General features: G+C 44.2%; 1 protein-coding gene across 5 annotated transcripts in view; it reads right to left on the reverse strand.

Annotated features, from left to right (window-relative positions):
• The window catches only part of LOC135109284 (CCR4-NOT transcription complex subunit 6-like), a 91,483-nt gene that overhangs the window by 64,328 nt on the left and 7,613 nt on the right, over positions 1-19,542 (reverse strand). Inside the window, exon 1 of one of the 5 annotated variants that reach the window (XM_064020577.1) lies at positions 13,461-15,264. The exons of the other annotated variants lie outside the window; for them this stretch is intronic. Within the exon in view, the coding sequence (XP_063876647.1) occupies positions 13,461-14,733 (1,273 nt within the window). The 5' untranslated portion in view covers positions 14,734-15,264. Of the gene's footprint in view, positions 1-13,460; positions 15,265-19,542 lie in introns of those variants that run through there. 5 annotated transcript variants of the gene reach the window in all.

Raw genomic sequence — 19,542 nt, forward strand, 5'->3', positions numbered from 1 at the left:
TTTACTGGAGAAACACTCTTGAGAACCCGGCTAATGGTTTCTGTGGCCTTTCAAAATAGTCGTGGTGAAAGAGCAAAGCGTTCAGAATACGAACATAACTCAGGCTGACATAATAGAGTCGTACCGCATCACTATTACAATGGAAGTCCGCATCACTCGTTTTCCCTTCCCCACTGAGGAAACGCAGTCTGACCTTCACTTTATAAATTAGGTAATGACTGTACAATGACGGTTAATATATATTTTTCCGGTTCATGAGCGCACTTGGTTATTATTGATGGGAGAACGGGATACGTACTTTGGGGGTCAGAATGTCAGGTAATGTTGGAGTTTTAGAAAGACTGTACATTTTTGGGATTGTTAGGTAAGATTTTTTAAAAGGATTCACCTGAGCTAGCCACCAAACACACACACACACACACACACACACACACACACACACACACACACACACACACACACACACACACACACACACACACCTATTCGAGATTTACTAATAAGGAGAGGTGACGCTACGGTAAATACTTGTTCCTCTATTGGATTCGCCCCGTGCTGACCCACAAGCCCACCACGAGAAGGGCCGACAGGTACCTACGTGTTAATATGTGTCATTTCTGTCAATCCCCGCGTGTACTTGTCGCGCAATAGAATGAGAAGGTGCAAAAAATGTTGATTAGTTCTTGAATAACTCGTACGATTTAAATGTCACCACTGAAAAGATAAAACAGATACGTTACTCTTAATACCTGTCGTATTTTTAACACCTGCCATTGCTAAAGGTGGAAATTCAGTAAAAGAAAAATCGTTCTTTATTTTGATCTATTCTGAAGTGGCCCACCTAACGTACCCAGCTACAAGATAACATTACTACTCTATACGTCAAAATTTCAAGACACCAATCAATAACGCGGTACTGAAGAAAAAAAAAAGGTACTATTGAAAACCCATTATTTCTTTCGACCTTTAACTGTACCGACCCACGTAAAGTACCCACAAGATACCATTACTACTCAATACATCAAATTTTCAAGACACACCTATAAATCTCGTAATACTGAAGGTAAAAACTAAAAAAATACAATAAAAACTCGTACCTTATTTCAACATGTACCATAGTGCCCTACAAAACGTACCCAAACTAAGACAAAACACAGAAAATTACTCTTAATAAGTCAAAATTCTCAAGACACACCTATCCATCCCGCAGTACTCAAGGTAAAAATGCAATAAAAACCCGTTCTTTCTTTCAACTAGTACCGAGGTGACCTACATGCAGCACCGACAACTCTGCACGAAGCTTCAGACAGTCTCTTACCCTTACCCTGCATTACTCTGAGAACCCAAGACAACAAACAGTTACCAGTGACTGACAACACGAGGAGGAGGAGGAGAAAGAAGAGAAGGACGAGCCACACTAGTAAAAATATTGACTATCAGATTATCCTTTCCCTTAGTCTGAAATGCCCAAGATACTAAACACTATTAACAAACAAGTATTAGAAACTGCAACACGAGGAGAAGGAAGAGGAGGAAGCAGAGGGTTAAAGAACACTAAAAGAAAGAGTTTTCACCAATCCATCCAACATTGGCCTAAGAAACTATACCACAAACAAACAAGTCCTGGAAACTGACAGCAAGACACGGAGGAAGAAGAGGAGGAGGAAGCAGAGGGCGAGGCACACATTAAAAGTATTGTACTTAAAACCTAAATGGCAGGAAGAGGAGGTGGAGGTGTAGGAGGTAAGTAGGGCAGGTGAGGAGCGGAGAGCCCGGAGCGGAACTCAGGTAACCTCCCCCGCCCCCTAACCGTTAACTTACGCCCCGACCCACGACACACTCCCCCGCCCGTCGCCCGCCCGCCGTCCGTCCGATAACCTGTGTATGTGTGTGTGTGTGTGTGTGTGTGTGTGTGTGTGTGTGTGTGTGTGTGTATGTAGGGGATGAAGGGAGGAGGTTAAAATAGCGCTTTTTTTTAATGAAGTTTGGTGTTTGTAGTTTGCATTTATATTTGAGAGAGAGAGAGAGAGAGAGAGAGAGAGAGAGAGAGAGAGAGAGAGAGAGAGAGAGAGAGAGAGAGAGAGAGAGAGAATGTAGGGCTCCGGGTGTCAGGACAGTTACGCACCGGTTGTGGCGTCAAGAGGTCACCAGGTCCTGTGTGCACGTGTCTGTGTGTTTGTCCGTCTGTTTATTTGTTTATCTGTCTGTCTACGTGTCTGTCTGTTTGTCTACGTTTGTCTGTGTGTTTGTTTGTTTGCCTATCTGTCTGTCTGTCTGTGTTTGGTTATTTATCTATATTTGTGTCTGTCTATCTGTCTGTCTGTCTGTCTGTCTGTATCCCTCTGTCTCAGTCTGTCAGTACATTTGTCTTTATGTCTGTCTGCCTGTCTGCCTCCCTGTCTATAAGTCTGTCCCCCCCCCCCTCTCTCTCTCTCTCTCTCTCTCTCTCTCTCTCTCTCTCTCTCTCTCTCTCTCTCTCTCTCTCTCTCTCTCTCTCTCTCTCTCTCTCTCTCTCTCTCTCTCACCCAACATCAACCAGTCAAAGCAAACAAAAGCACAAGAGAGAGCGCGTCAGATTGTCTCCAGTCCCCAATAAAAGCCACAACTCCAGATATAAATAACGCACAAACGGCAGCTAATAATGAGGTTAAAAAGGGAGGAGGATGAAGCACGAGTGGGTACGAACACGAACACGCAGCAGAGGGAAGGAACAAAGAAGCGGACGTTTCAGCAGGTGTTTTAGAAGGAGCAGGTGATGGCGACGGGTGGCGACAGTCTGAGGGGGATCGGGGGAGACACGCGGATGGGGGAAACAAAGAGAAAGACGGTGGTGGTAGTGGTGGTGGTGGTGTCAGGGAGGTGTGAATCATACGTCGGGTGCATGGTGGCGTCCCTCCTGGCTCTCGTGGGCGTGTTAATGAGGCGAGCAATGGCGAATGTGCCTCCACTGTGACTCCTGACTTTGCAAAGCAGCCAAGCAGAGACACAAACATTGAGACACTCATATAGACAGCTTCCTTCCATGCCTCATCTCTCGCTCTCTTGTGTTGTCTTGTCACCCAAAGCAAACTGAGAGACATTTCACACAAACATTCATACCAACAACCTCCTTCCACGCCAGCTCTCCATCCTTATCTCGTCCTTCATCACTCGCCATCCTCCCATAATGCATCACACAAACAGAGACGTTTCATACATGCATTTCATACAGGCGACCTCCCTCAACGCCACCTCTCCCTGCCTTGTCTCCCAACTCTCCCCATCCTCCCACCTCCCTCCACAGCACCTCTCCCTTTCTTGTCTCCCAACATTCGTCATCCTCCCTCCACGCTACCTCTCCCTCTCTCGAACACTCGCGACACACCCATAATGCATCACTTGTCAATATCACATGTGCTGCATACTAAATACTTTCTTGGTAACACATGTGGTGTATTCCAAGAAACACGAAGAGATGAAACACGAGAGAAGGAAGAACATGAGAGAGGAAGAAAAGAAAGAAGGAAGTAGAAGGAAAAGATGAGGAAGAACTTTCTCTTTCTCTCTCTCTCTTTGTCCATGCAGTCCTCTAGCGATCGATGTGTCAGTAAAGGACGGTCATAGAGGTAAAGAGGATTAGAATTCAGGTTTCAGTTCCTCTCCTTCCTACACCTGCATTGGATCACTACTTTTTTTGGCCACCGCTGCTGTTGAAAGTGGACCACACCTTGTCTAGTACACCTTTCCTTTCCCGCTAGTTTGCTCCTTACGATGTGCACAGCTTCCGTGTTCGGCACCACCCTATCTGCTGCTACCTTTCGCTGTACCTACCTACCTTCCTACCTACCTACACACACACACACACACACATGGCGCAAATCATGACACGCACTTCTTCGACACGAGACACGCGGCACGGACAAAGGTAAAAGTGTGTGTGTGTGTGTGTGTGTTGTGTGTGTGTGTGTGGTGTGTGTGTGTGTGAGTGTGGTGGTGTGTGTGTGTGTGTGTGTGTGTGTGTGTGTGTGTGTGTGTGTGGTGTGTGTGTGTGTAATAATAAATAACTGGTAATAGCGTGCATGAGTACATAAAAGCGTGAATACAGGAATAAGAACCCTGAGATATTGCTTAGCGCTGAAGGGCAGAAGGAGGCGCGAAAGGGAGGGCGGGAGGTGGAAACCGCAGCAGTGGCGGGGAGAGAGAGAGAGCGTGGCTGCAGCAGTAGACCCTGGGAGAAAGCGGCTGCAACACAAAAGACATGCACGAGAGAGAGAGAGAGAGAGAGAGAGAGAGAGAGAGAGAGAGAGAGAGAGAGAGAGAGAGAGTAGAGAGAGAGAGAGAGAGAGAGAGAGAGAGAGAGAGATAGAAGAGAGTACTCACCCACAATAGGAAAAAACACAATTACACACACGATCAGAAAAAGGAAGAATAAATAAACGAGAAATAGAGACATGAGCACATCTCACTCTACACACCCAACACAAAACACAAGACACCAAGAAACAAGAGAAAAGAAAACTAACAGCAAACTTCCATTCAGTTCCGACAAGAAAATAACACACTTTCTCATTTGAAGTCAAGAACGGCGGTCGGTCGCCACAAACACACACACACACACATACACAGACACCACCACACACACACACACAGCTTCCAGGACTACGAAGGTCGGACCAGAGTGTCTCCGCGAACCTCTAAAGCCCACGCCCCTGATAACACGCATTGCGACACCACGCCACTCAATGTTAACGTCACTTGTCTTCCCTGCTGGATCTCCTTAACGTGTCCTTCCTTCTTCCCTCCCATCCTCTCCCAAGTTGTCAATGTAACTCTAGTCTTGTGTACTGGTTTTGGCCTTATAGAGTACTGATGTGTGTGTGTGTGTGTGTGTGTGTGTGTGTGATGGAGCATACTGGTTCACTGGGACGGACACACACACACATACGTACTCCAGAACTTACCTACCTCATCATGTCAATATATTCAATAGTTCTCGACAACAAACACACCATAGCCTCATTTCATCCACGAACCAAGAAGTATTACAAAGAGCTCTTACTAAACAGCTACTAGAGTGCAAGGGTGAAAAGCGTTAAGCGTGACACGTCCGCCCGACTGTCTGCCAAAGAGAGAGGGAATGAAAGTTCTGAAAGCCGGAGCCAGTAAGAAGGAAAGGAGCAAGGTAGCCCGCCAGGTTGTGGTACTTCTCTGTGGCCTCTTCCTTGCACCAGCTGGACGGGTATAGTGATGAAGGTATGACTCAGAACCTTATCTAATCTAATTTAATCTAACCTTATCTAAAACCTAACCTTACCTAATCTAATCTAATCTAACTTATCTAAAGCTAACCTAGTTTAACCTAACCTAGCTTAACTTAACCTAACCGAACGTAACTTAATCTCACCTAACCTAATCTAAACCTAAGCTATCTTCTAACCTAACCTAAACCAGCTTAACTTAACCTACACCTAACGTAGCTTAACTTAACCTAACCTCATCTAACCTAATCTAAACTTAAGCTAAGTTTATATAACCTAACCTAGCTTAACTAACCTAACCTATTCTAAACAGACAATCTAACATAATATAAACCTAACCTAATCTAACTTAACAAACCTATTCTGAACTAACTTAGCTTAATCTAACTTTAGCTGACCGAACGATCTAACCTCACCCAACCCAACTTAATCTAGTGTAACTTAATCTAACCTAACCAAACCTTATCTAACCTAACTTAATCTTAGCTCTTCCTTGCACCAGCTAGATGTGTGGTGATGGAAGTTTGACTCTAACCTAACCTAACTTGACCTAACCAAACTTAACCTAACCTAATTTAATCTAACCTAACCTAAATTAACCTAACCTAATTTAATCTAACCTAACTTAAGTAAAATTAACAGCGTTCATATAATCAATTCCAACCTTATTGTCAGCAAGAGAGAGAGAGAGAGAGAGAGAGAGAGAGAGAGAGAGAGAGAGAGAGAGAGAGAGAGAGAGAGAGAGAGAGAGAGAGAATACGCATGGAAAAAAAAAGGAGCAAAAATTTCTGATACGGTCAAAAAATTAATGACTACAGAAAAAAAATCAAATAAAAGTTCTCTCTCTCTCTCTCTCTCTCTCTCTCTCTCTCTCTCTCTCTCTCTCTCTCTCTCTCTCTCTCTCTCTCTCTTGGCAACACAGGAATCGACAAATTACAAATCCTTCACTTCAAAATATGGCAAATTACATGAAAAAAAAATATAATGTCAGTTCCGATTCAGTTCATATGACTTATTCCTCGATTCTGATTCACTTAACTGACTAAAAAGAAACAAAATCATGGTTAAATTCAATAGTTTTTTTTTCGTTTTTTTTTTTTTTCACCTTACTGTCGCCACAATTCACGGCTTTAATTTCAAAGGCGACTGCAGAATTTCGTAATGCCAGTTTTACAGTTTGGCAGTAATTAAGATCGGAAAACAAAGAGAAGGAACGAAAAATCACACCTGCCAAAAAACATCGAATAATAATAATAATAATAATAATAATAATAATAATAATAATAATGACGTTTTGAAAAATAGACACTGAAATACGGACTGGTTGATGGAATAAAGCGAATGAAGAAACAGATCACCTATCCTAAATACCGAATAAAAATAATGGTGTTCTGAAAAAATGGTGAAGTAGAACGAAAAAAAAAAAATAATAATAATAATAATCTGTAAATCCTAAACTTTCAAATCGTAGCACATTTTCCTTCTTTCTCTTTCTCTTTCTCTTTTTTTTTTTTTACTTGTTTACATTAGGAGTAGACTCTCTCACTGCCACTACCACATTTTTCCTTAAACACTAATCGCTCTTGACACGCTTCTTGTTCATCATGCAAGCTAGAAATTGCAAGGTCTGTTCATGTACTTTTCTTTCCCTGCAGACGCTTATAAAGATTTCATACCTTGTTCTTAGTGTCGAGAATTGTTGGATATCGCAGGTACACAATTCAAGTCCCGTGAGAAATCCTTTAACGCAACAATCGCCAATTCTTACAGATATGGCGTTATTAATTATCTTTCTTATTTATCCATCTGTTCTTGAAAGTTAGGAGTCCCGCGCTTGTTTTTGTAAGAGGGGTACTGGTCAAGGGCAACGAAAATGGAGAGAGAGAGAAATAAGAAAAAAAAAAAAGAAAAGAAAAGGCCCACTGCGGCGCCAGTTTCTATACAGAGATAAAAAAAAAATCGATAATCAGAATTTGGATGATAAGTGTCTTGAAACTTCCTTCTGCATCTGTCCTGAAACTTATTAACAGAACAGTCATGTTGAACTGACATACAGAAAAAAGTATGATGCAGAAGCCACATTTAAAAAGATACATTTAAAAAGCCAAGACATCTGAGTCAGTAGAGCGAATTCACAACAGTTTGGTGAGTCACTTTGCTTTCAGTTCAGTGCAAATGGAAAATATACAAGAAGAAAAAAAAAATATCAAATCAATCAGTTTAATTCACTTTGCTCTTATTTCCTTTATCATCCCTTTAAATCCAATCCTAATTTACGAACTTGCTTAACTGATTATAATTCAATTCACAGTCGACCCCCCTCATACCTGACTTCAACTCTTATTAGCACTTGAATCACGTTACCTGGGGAGAATTCAAGTATATAATTCTTTTCTGTCATAATCTATTGAAATTTTTGCTTTGAAGTTTGCATTTTGCCTGTTCTAGTGTGTGTGTAAATAATAATAATTAATAATAATAAACGGTTTATTATTTAGGCAGTTGACAAACTGAAAATGTACATAGGTGTACATAGGTGTGTGTGTGTGTGTGTGTGTGTGTGTGTGTGTGTGTGTGTGTGTGTGTGTGTGTGTGTGTGTGTGTGTGTGTGTGTGTGTGTGTGTGTGTGTGTGTGTGTGTGTGTAGGGAAAACGTGGGGGGGGCCTCTGATGGGCGACCTAATTGAACTATCACGCCGGCCGTAGCAGCAACACACTGGCAAAAGGTCACCAGAGAATCAGATATCGCCACCTCACCCTGTAAATTTTCCCCCGTCCTTCTTTCCCCTCCTCGACTTAACCTCATCTTACTCCTGCAGCTCAAAGGCACATAGAGACCAGTACATTGTTGCGAGCCTTCTGGTGCGAATGTAAAGGGTGAGAGTGAGGAGGATGCAAGAAAGCAGGCAGTGGAGGGGAGGTGGTGGTGGGGGGAGGGGGTGATAGCGAACGGAGGTGGGGCGGAGAGAGTGAGGGTCGACTAAACACACTTTCTACTGAGAGAACCATCATACCCAAGCTCCCCACCCCCCTCTGGCATACACTACCCTCCCCTCCACAAAGCAATACACCTATACCTTAACACCCTTGCATCCTGAAGGTAGCAGCAACCATCCGCAGCAGAGGATTAAAACTCACCTCACTTGTTCATGACTCACGCTAACTACCCTCATCACACCTGTGCTGATGTTACTTTCTTATCCATGACTGACTTACATGACGTCACTGACCTTCAGCGAGCCTATAATGTTGATGCCTCGAGTATACTAGCACCCACAGGAGTGACATTAAGGTGAACAGGATATACTGATGGTGTCTCCCAAGCTTTCCAGACACGCAGGAGTTGAGAATCTCTGGAGTAACAACAGCCTTGAGGGGGACCATGAGAAGCTGTGATGCGGGGGAAAGTACTGACAGGAGGAGGTGGGTAGCGGTGCAGCTGGCAGCTCTGAGGGGTTACAGGTAAGCTATCTACCGGTCGTCTCTTTCCCTCGCTGCCTTGTATGGTAATGTAAACTGCAGAAGGGAAAGGGAACAGGGGTACGTGTAAATACGAGTACCTTATGGCCAGGCAGGGTTTAAGACGGAGAGAGATAGAGAGAGTAAAAAGGTCCCTCGGTTTGCTGTTTGGTGAAGCGTGATGGCGCGGCTCGTGGGCGTCTTGCAGTAATATGAACTTGTGTTTTGAAACGTTTTGGGCTTGAAGTATTTTGAAAGGCCGGGAGAATGATTAGTCAGACTCCCTTGCGTGCTCTGCCTACTGATGGTGCGGGGACCTTGCTAAACTACACCCTTTTAATCCTGAGAGCACCACTTGGGAGCTTCAGCAACGTAATGACCAGTGAAGTGAGGTTAAAAAGTCGAGATAAGACGGTGAAATGTTTTGAAAGTGCGATCTGTCATTTAGTTAAGAAAGTAAGTTGTATTTTTAACTTTTTTAACGCTTATATACATCGATATCACCTCTCTCTCTCTCTCTCTCTCTCTCTCTCTCTCTCTCTCTCTCTCTCTCTCTCTCTCTCTCTCTCTCTCTCTAGCCGTACTCAACCACCGTCAACTTTCACGCGCTGCCGCCGCCCCCCTCACTTGACCTCCCCCCTTCCGCGCCCTTCCAACCCCCTTTCGCCCCCCCCCCTTACACCCCCAGTACTTCACCGGCGACCTCGAGTGGATCAGCGATGGTGGCAACACAGCGCCACACACACACACACACACACACACACACACCGCCGCCTCTCTATTCTGGCGCCAGAACTGCTGTTGTGTTTCGAAGCCTGATGATGGGTGTTACAATAGGCGGTCAGGTGTTACGACAGGTGACCTTCCTAACTTATGTGGATGGCAGGTGTTTGTATAGTCCTTCTTCGTATTCTATGGAAGTACGACAGGTGTGAGAACAGGTGAGGTGCAGCGTGTTACTCTGTGTTCTTCGTTTTCCTGTTTACTACTAACCTAACCTAACCTAACCTAACCAAAGCTAACCTCACCTAACCTAACCTAACATAACCAAAGCTAACCTAACCTAACCTAACCAAAGCTAACCTAACCTAACCTAACATAACCAAAGCTAACCTCACCTAACCTAACCTAACATAACCAAAGCTAACCTAACCTAACATAACCAAAGCTAACCTCACCTAACCTAACCTAACGAAAGCTAACTTAACCTAACCTAACCTAACCTAACATAACCTAACCTCACCTAACCTAACCTAACGAAAGCTAACTTAACCTAACCTAACCTAACGAAAGCTAACTTAACCTAACCTAACCTAACGAAAGCTAACTTAACCTAACCTAAGCTGACCTAACCTGATTATATATCCTTAGTTCTCCTGTTCGTTGTCTTACCTAACTTAATCCAACAGTCTGTCTTTCCGTTTTCCTGTCCATCTCCTAAGCTATCGTTATCAAGTCTAGCTTTACCCAACCTGGCTTGATCTAGCTTTTGTTTATCTATTCATGTCAAACTTAATTTCACTTTACCTAAATAACTCAATTAAGCTTTCGTTACCAAGTCCATCCACAAACCTAACCTAGTTAAATCTTTCTATCTATTCTTGTCCTAACCTAACTTTTTTTTTATTAACTTAACGTAAGTCCACCAAACTTGTTTTTTTTTTTTATTCATCGTTAATCTTGACTATGTAAACCTAACCTAATTTAACCTTCCTAACCCTCCTGGTATTACCTAACTCAACCAAACTACCCTTCATTCTCCTGTCGATTCCTGAAGTCATCACCACCCCCACCACCATCACCACCACCACCACCACCACCACCACCACCACCAACACCAACAACAACAACAACAACAATAACAGCAGCAGCAGCAACAACAACAACAGTTACTCACCCGATACACTGAAACTCGCGGCATTAAATCAAGTCACGTACCTGTGGAGAAAAAAAAAATTGTGGAAGTTAGTATTTCAGTTGTTATATACGATTCCTAACACCACCGCAGCTAAAACAATACGTATAAGGATGGTAGTAGTAGTAGTAGTAGTAGTAGTAGTAGTAGTAGTAGTAGTAGTAGTAGTAGTAGTAGTAGTAGTAGTAGTGGTGATAATAATAACAATCTGTAGAAAGTTCCGTCTTTTCCAAGATAAAATTTTCCTAACAACAACAACAACAACAACAACAACAACAACAACAACAACAACAACAAAACAACAGCAACAGCAGCAGCAGCAGCAGCAGCAGAAGAAGAAGAGGAAGAAGAAGAAGAAGAACAAGAAGAAGAAGAAGAAGAAGAAGAAGAAGAAGAAGAAGAAGAAGAAGAAGGAGGAGGAGAAAGACAACAGAAAAAGAAGGAGGCGGCAACAACAACAAACAAAAACAAGAACAACAACAACAACAACAACAACAACAACAAACACCCCACTTTTCATACACCCTAAAATTCACACACACACACACACACACACACACACAGTTCTCCCAGAAGTAGCAATTCCTGACCCACCCCCTTCCTTCCTTCCTTCCTTCCTTCCTTCCTTCCTTCCTTCCTCATCATCTCCCTTCCACCGCCTTCTACAACACGCTCCGAGTCTTAGCCCATCTCAACCCTCTTTAATCTTTCTCAAACCCCACCAAGCGTCTATCAGTGCCATTAAAACCAAAGCAACACATCTTTACGACCTCCTCACATCGTCCCCAAGGGCTTACCTTCGTACCTGCTCCCCATTAGATCCGTATGTTTAAGGTATCCGGTACAGTTATGTGTAAAGGTACACAAGGGACACAGAGAAATATTGTTCGTAGCAGTGTGTTGGGAATCAGCGTACCATCTTGATGACTCCAAAGGGATGAGAAATACACATACGCGTTCTCAATCAATCAATCAATCAATCACTCACACACACACACACACACACACACACACACACACACACACACACACACACACACACACACTAGAAGAAGAAGAAGAAGAAGAAGAAGAAGAAGAAGAAGAAGAAGAAGAAGAAGAAGAAGAAGAAGAGGAGGAGGAGGAGGAGGAGGAGGAGGAGGAGGAGGAGGAGGAGGAGGAGGAGGAGGAGGAGGAGGAGGAGGAACAATAACAACAACAAATAACAACGAGTAGTAGAAGAGGAAAAGGAAGAGGATGAGAAACAACAACAAAACAACAACAACAACAACAACATCAACATCAACGATGAAGAACAAAAGCAAGAAGAACAAGAAGAAAAAAAAAGTGGGAGGAGGAGGAGGATAATAAGACAATAACAATAATAAAACAACCCGCCAGTAAAACCCGCATCTTATTATTTTTTGTATCGTGTAAAACCAGAAAGATTCAAGCGCCCCCTCAAAAAAAAAAAAAAAAAAAAAAAAAACGTATATAATTTTCTTGTTTCGAGAACCCACCTTCACACCACGTGCCCCGAGACTGCCACCTGAACCTTCCTCCTTTGAGTATTATAATTTCTAGGCTCAAATAAAAAGCCATAACAAGACACTTACACCTCTAAGACAACATATATCTTGTTCATGTACAGTCGTGCCCTAAGTGGAGTACGTTTCAGATCTTATCAGTGCGTTAAGTGTTCACCCGCAATCTCGAGTCCTCTGATAGGCTGATAATCTTAGACAGTTCGTATTATAAGCATGAGATTTAATACAAGCAAGCCATGAAGCACAGTGGTTAGAGTGAGGTGTTACACGAGTCTGTAGGAGTAGTAGTAGTGGTGGATGTTGTGAGCGTTGTCCCTACTACACTTAATTATACGTACTGTGGGCTAGTACATGACTCGGTAAGGCCGCGCCCTGACAAGTCTCCCGAGCCAGGCCTTAAGAGCAGGGGCAGTACGGGGGGAGTCCCTCAAGGCTACCCACTACCCGCCGACCTTACATACTTGCCGGGCAGCTTCCCTTGCCTGTGTCCTGTCTATGATCCTATACAGTCACACTTCGGTACACACAAACAGCTAAGACTGAGAAGGAAGTGTACAGGGAGGTGTCTTATCGCCCACACCTTTCTAGCCTTCGCCAGCACCTCTGTAATGAAAGGGCGCGCCGAAAGTTTGGCCTAAGTAAGATGCAGTACATATAAGGCAAGTGATATTTACACGAAGCTCAGCCAACCACTCAACAAGAGGATATAACCTGCCCACCTCCATCTCTCCCTCCCCAAGCACCCAATGCACCAGCCCCACCCTTCTCTTTTCTCTCTCCCCGCCCTTATCACCGCGACCACTGTCACCCCCTTCACCTATCACGGGTACCCAGCATCCTTATTCTCAACGATATCATCCCTCAGTGTTTCTTCATTTCGCTACACGGCCACCTCTACGTGTTTGCCGGGACTGTGAAGGTTACTGCGGGAGAGAGTCGGTGGTGACGGCAGGGTGGTGGTGGTGGTGATGATGGAGATGGTGGGATGGTGTGGTGGTGAGGACGGTGTGGTGTGGTGGTGAGGGCGGTGTGGTGTGCTGGTGAGGGCGGTGTGGTGTGGTGGGGAAGGTGGGTGGTGTGACAGTGGTGTGGCGAATAAGGACTGGCTGTGTTTCAATAATTACATACAAATAAACATCATTGTTCTTAAAGGGTCAGTCCATGTAAGGAAATCAATATAATCCAGTGGATGTCATGACGTGACCAGGAGCCATTTCCATCATGACAGCAGGTTCTACAATTATTATACAACGGCGCCAAGGTGATGCAATGTCATGCCGGGGAGGCCTGTGCTCGTTAGCATCAAGGCTGCGTTTCGCCTCACCTGAATTTCGATGGGAAGACGTGATGCGATCATCGAAACGGGCGGGACGGGGCACTATAGACGGGGCGGACGGGGCGGACAGTGACCAGTGACGCGTGCGGGCAGCGGCCGCCTCCCGCTGTGCACCACTTCCAATGCGAATATCCAGGTCGCGGTGACCCGCGAAGGAGTGAGTGACAGTAGAAGAGATGTGCAGGGTTGAGGCGGACTGTGGTTCACTTAGAGAGCGCACCAGCTGACTCCGTCCTTCTGGCCCCACTCTAGGCCCCGACCCTGGCCCCGGTCCCGGCCCCGGGCCGTGTCCCCCCGTCCATCCAAGCATAGGTTCGTCTTCAGAGGAAGAACATGAAGACGATGCTGATGACAGACTGCTTGGGACAGAGGAGGAGGAAGAGGCCGGGGAGGGGGGAGGTGTGGGAAACACATGGGACTGAACACAAGCACCACAGCCACAGGTCCGGGACCCCTCACAGCCGGCGCCAGTTTTGGAGTGGTAGTTATAGCACATGGGGAGGTACGGCTTCAGCGTCACTATGGTACCGCCCCCGTCACCTTCAGTCGCCATGGGTGGAGGCGAGCCGGCGACGGGTTTGCGATCTTTCTTCCGGCGCTTCCGAGGTTTGATGATGCGGGGCAGGCAGTTCTCGGCATGGCCCGTGCTGCCCTCGTCGGAAGTGACGGACACAGCATCGCTGGCGGCAGCAGGGGAACCCTCCATCTCTGAGTTTCGCGGAGACCGCTGAGGGCCTCTGCTAGCCAGGATGAGAGGGGCGCCTTGCGTGTGGAGGGCCAGGCGGGCGAGAGGCAGCCGCTCTAACTCATCTCCGTTTTCAGGAGTGCCACTGCTGTCCGGGGCATGAACAAATTCACCGGGCTTTCCAAACCCTTGGTTCCGCTGTCCCCTTTGTTGTTGTTGTTGTTGTTGTTGTTGTTGTTGTTGTTGTTGTTGATGCTGATGCTGCTGCTGATGTTGTTGGTGCTGCTGCTGCTGCGGGTGTGTGTGGCGGTGGAAATGTGGCGGACTGGAGTGGTGGAGGTGGTGCTGAGGGCGACCCTGGTGAGGGCCTCGCATGGATCCGCGACGTGGCAAGAACGAAAACAGTGGCATCCCCGCCAGAGCAGAGCCGCCCTCCAGCATGTACCCCGCGGACGACTCCAGCGGCGACTCCTGACTTGAGTCCTGAGGCGAAGGTCGTCCCCGGGGGTGGCTGCGACCCCCCCGAGGCTTAGAAACAATGAGGCACGAGCCGCGGTACCTGTCTACGTCGTGCATGATGCCGCTGCTCCCCTGAGATCCTTCAATATCACAATAAGTAGCGCCGTGTTTCAATGATCACGACATGCTGGGCACAGTGCGTGCTGGCAGCCTCCCCCCGCCGCTGCTAACAACACTACACAAAGGCTCTAAGCATCATCAGTTGCACTGTGGGAAACAAGTCACGTGCAGACTAAGCGATTGGACGGAAAGAGCAACACCGCTCACCACCTGCTGCTCAAGGCACACTGAACGACGGTGGCTCAGACTGGCTCTGGCTGCGCGGCGAGGCCCAGTCCCGCAGCCCCGCACTTCCTCTTTCACCATACACTAAACTCGGCCATGCTCAACTGCCACACGCCGCCACCTCCTCCGCTCAACTAGTAATGCGATCATATACACACTCTGGCAGCACACATTCACATTATGTATTGCTGAATCTTCACCTATATTTACAAGGATATCCGTATCTACTAACTCACTTTTTGATCATTCTGGCAACACTCGCAGTGACATGGACACGCTTGTAACGCGACTTTCTATAGAGTCGTCAGGAAAGTACCACGGATCGCGTCGACGTCGCTGCACCACGGCAAGAAACACCACCAGTTCCGTAAAACAAAGAGAAACTTTTAACCCCTTGGTGGCACCTCACCTTGCTGCGCCAAACAGCAGTCGGGGGCGTAGCATGGCCCGCTTGTCTTCCCGCGCCCACTCTCTCACTCACACACACACACACACACGTCCCGCTGCACCAGGCACTGAAACTACTTCGCTACGCTCACAGCTCACACATACAACGAAACTGTGGGTGCGGTGCGGTACACATCAAACGATTCATGACATGACCAACAGAGAGAGGGAGGGAGAGAGAGAGAGAGAAAGAGAGAGAAAAATTTTTGCACCTAACATGAATACTATATTTCACTGATAGCAACACTTCCCTTGCTGGAGTCAGTTTTGCAGTGATCTCTATCAAATTTAATGGCTTCCTTTTACCCTCTTGCAGTATAAGCGCAATAGTGTACAATTCCTTTTACAATTCTTATTTTTTTCCCTTCCATCCCAAGTAAAGGTTCAGTTGTCGCTGTCACGCGTCTTCTTGTTTATCACCGTAACTTTGCATATTTTAATTGTTACTCTCATTGGTGATCTTTACAATCATTATTTTTATTATTCTTTTCATTATTACAGAACACAACTTGATATATATATATATATATATATATATATATATATATATATATATATATATATATATATATATATATATATATATATATATATATATATATATATATATATATATATATATATATATATATATATATATATATATTATCATTAATTATATGGCGAGACTTCTTACAGTAACCTCCACTACATATTTCAGAAATTACGTTCTGGCATCTATGAAATTACCCACATCGCTTATACAAGTGTACAGTAATCATGTATAGTTAGAGCGCTTTTGTTGTGATATAATTATTTTCGGTGTTACAGATCCACCCATTACTGTGAATATTGATCTTGTGACTTTTAAACGGAGCATAACCTGCGCTGTAATCATCATGTATATTTTGTGGTGTTTTTGGTGTCTGTTAAATCTTTCCACCAGAGACCGACGGGGGGCTAAGAGTGTGAATGATGTGTACGAGTGAGGTGTTTTGTTTAGGCCATCCCGTGTGAGATTGTTGGCTTCGTATATAGATCTGTATTCAGAAAATCTTTGCTCACTCACCATGACTATTTTCAAAGGCCACAGAGGTAATCAGCAGGGTTCCCAAGAGTCTCTCCTGTTGATACTGTAGAAATCTTGTTAATCTGTCACTGGAACCATAAAAACACACTTAGAAACCCGTTTAACTTCCACTAGAGCCTTTTGAACGTAGTGAAGGTGCGGCGCAGTGTGTCAAAATATGGGCCAATAAAGTCTAAAACCTAATCTCCTGCATTTCAAAAGATGAGCCAATTACAAGGGGTCACATTGAATTATCCTTATTATTCCCCTCCCCCACCCCTTGTTCTCAGTATCATTATTACCACGTCTGCCTCACAACTCTCTAGGGAAGCCCCATATGGGATGCCGATGTGGAGTTGTCCCCTGCGGCTTTGTCTGCAGCTCATAATTATGTAACTCTATCCCTGGTGCCACATTACTGCTTCCTTCGTCTGTCCCTTTGTTGCACACTACTTTTTTTTATTCATTTTTTTATTAACGCGATGTATTCTCTCTCTCTCTCTCTCTCTCTCTCTCTCTCTCTCTCTCTCTCTGAGGAGTTGTTTCTTGTAAGTCTTAATCTATTTTTTTCTTCTAATTTTATTTAAGCACGTTCTCTCATTTTTTTTCATATAATGTTCATAATTCTCTCTCTCTCTCTCTCTCTCTGAGGAATTGTTTCTTATGTCTTAATTTATCTTTTTCTTCTAATATCATCTAAGCACGTTCTCTTTCCTTATTTTTTATATAATGCTCTCTCTCTCTCTCTCTCTCTCTGCAGAATTGTTTCTTGTAAGTCTTAATTTATTTTTTCTTCTAACTTCACTTAAGTACATTCTTTCTTCTCTCTCTCTCTCTCTCTCTCTCTCTCTCTCTCTCTCTCTCTCTCTCTCTCTCTCTCTCTCTCTCTCTCTCTCTCACCTATACACAGCCTTTATTTCAACCATAAGCATGTACTCCATCAGCCAGTCACCAGCAAGTTCTGCCCAATGGCATTATCAGTGTTTGTGGATTGAATTCTACTTGGTAAACCTAAATTTCACTCTTACTTTAGCAGTGGTGTAGCACCTGGTGACCTACGCCCCTACCACTCACTCCGGCAAGCAGGCGTTATACCAGCCCTCCCAAGGTGATCATGTTAGTGCCCTGCCATTCACATCTTGCAAGCTTATTTTTTTGGTATTTTTTTTTGTTTATTTTAAATTCCTCACATTTTCTCCTCCACCTTTCACAAACATTCCCATTCACTTCCTTGCACTTCCCCTTCTAATCTTCCTACAATCCCCTACAACTTAACATCAACAAGTGGAGACAAGAACCCTGGGGCTTGGCAAGGTCAACCTTCCCATTGTACAGTCAACCCATCTAATAACCAGATGCTGTAGAATTTTCACTCTTTGCTCTCTTTCATGCCTATTATTAGCCAGAAGTTCTAGAAGAGAGTACTGGCAACATTCAGGTAAATGATCATAATATGTCTAACTCTGACAATCATCACTTCGACTACTTGTAATGAAGCTTCCACAAAACAAAAACTACCCTGTTCAATCAGTGATTAGTTTTAATCGTTTATAATCTTTATCAATCCCTAAATGATCAGTGAAGCAGCAATCTACATGTCAATAGAGCAAAGGATAATCCATACATATGTGAAAGAGATTTCTGTCTTATATAAAACAGAAATACTCAGGAATTTTAAGCATGATTTGGCAACACTTGCAAAGCCAATCCCTATGGCTACTTCTCTGCCCAGTCCACACGTCAGCATCACAGATGGAGCGTCTTCAACTGGTTTTTTGATGCTTGGGTAAATGAAGGCCATCCCCTAAGAGGTTCACACCCAGTCAAAAAAGGCTGACAAGAAGCACTCTCTAAAAAGAGCCAAGCATCATATTCGAAGGACAGACTGGGCAGCATCAATTAATGGCATGAGGCAAATATAGCTGCACATCAGTCAGCTCTAGCCATAGTCATAATTGATCAGACACACATACTGATCTGCAGCCACACAACCAGAGTTGAGATATTGTTCTTTTATCACAACTCACACCTAAACCACAGCAATCAATATCAAAAGAACAATAGTAATGAGATAGTGCTTTGGAATACAAAAAAAAGCAATTTGTAAAATAATCTTCTCCTATTTTGAGAAGGATACAATCAGTACATTTTACCAACTCCATGAATGAGAAACCTTGAATCTTGTGAGGTTCTGGAACAACACTCAAGAGTGCTAAAATAGTAACAGAGAATAATGATGGCTTAACATGAATACATAAGAGAAATCAAAGATTAAGGAGCACAACAAAACTAAAGACATCTTAACAACAAGCAATTCCCAAGTGGCAGGCATTTGATAAAAAAAAACATTCTCTCAGGATAGAGATATTTAAAGAAAACTGTTCTTTTTTCCATTATTACAACTCTTTAATATTTGACCAGGAATCATAAAACCAAAATCAAAAGTTAATAATTATTCTTGACATAGGTATTAATCCAAATTTTAAGCACCACTGTTCTTCCATGGGTCAAGATAGGAGGGCAATATACCAACTCCCTGGCTGCAGTGACACAGGCCAATGTGTGAATCTGCTTGACTGGCTATGGCTGTGGCCACAGCTGATGCACACAGCACTACCCCTGCTACACTGTTAATGAATGTTCCACTGACATTAGCATCATCTTTTATGTCTTGCATTCCTTCAATAACACTTGGTCACCCTCCTGTGGCATGTACGGGGGTCAAAAACTGTGAATGCATGATGCTGGTTGTGTGTGAGTCGAGGAACACAACAACAGAAGTAGCTTAGCAAGTGATACCAAATCATGTTCAAAACAATTTCCATTTTTAAGGCACTAATCCCTTTTACACATATCAGTCCACTGGCACACTTATGCGTCATCCATCAATTAGGCTTTCTTGTGTCACACATCAGACATCAGAACTCCACAGCTTTTCTTGCTTCCCATGGAGCTTTCATATAAGCAAATCCACAGTCCCACCAACCATATTTTCCAACAAACTACCATATTTGATGGTATGTAAGATAAAACACAAACAGGCACATTAGGTGTACATACTCCCATTTCAGCAGGGCATACTCAGG

The sequence above is a fragment of the Scylla paramamosain genome, chromosome 18 (assembly GCF_035594125.1).
Source record: "Scylla paramamosain isolate STU-SP2022 chromosome 18, ASM3559412v1, whole genome shotgun sequence".
Lineage (NCBI taxonomy): Eukaryota > Metazoa > Arthropoda > Malacostraca > Decapoda > Portunidae > Scylla > Scylla paramamosain.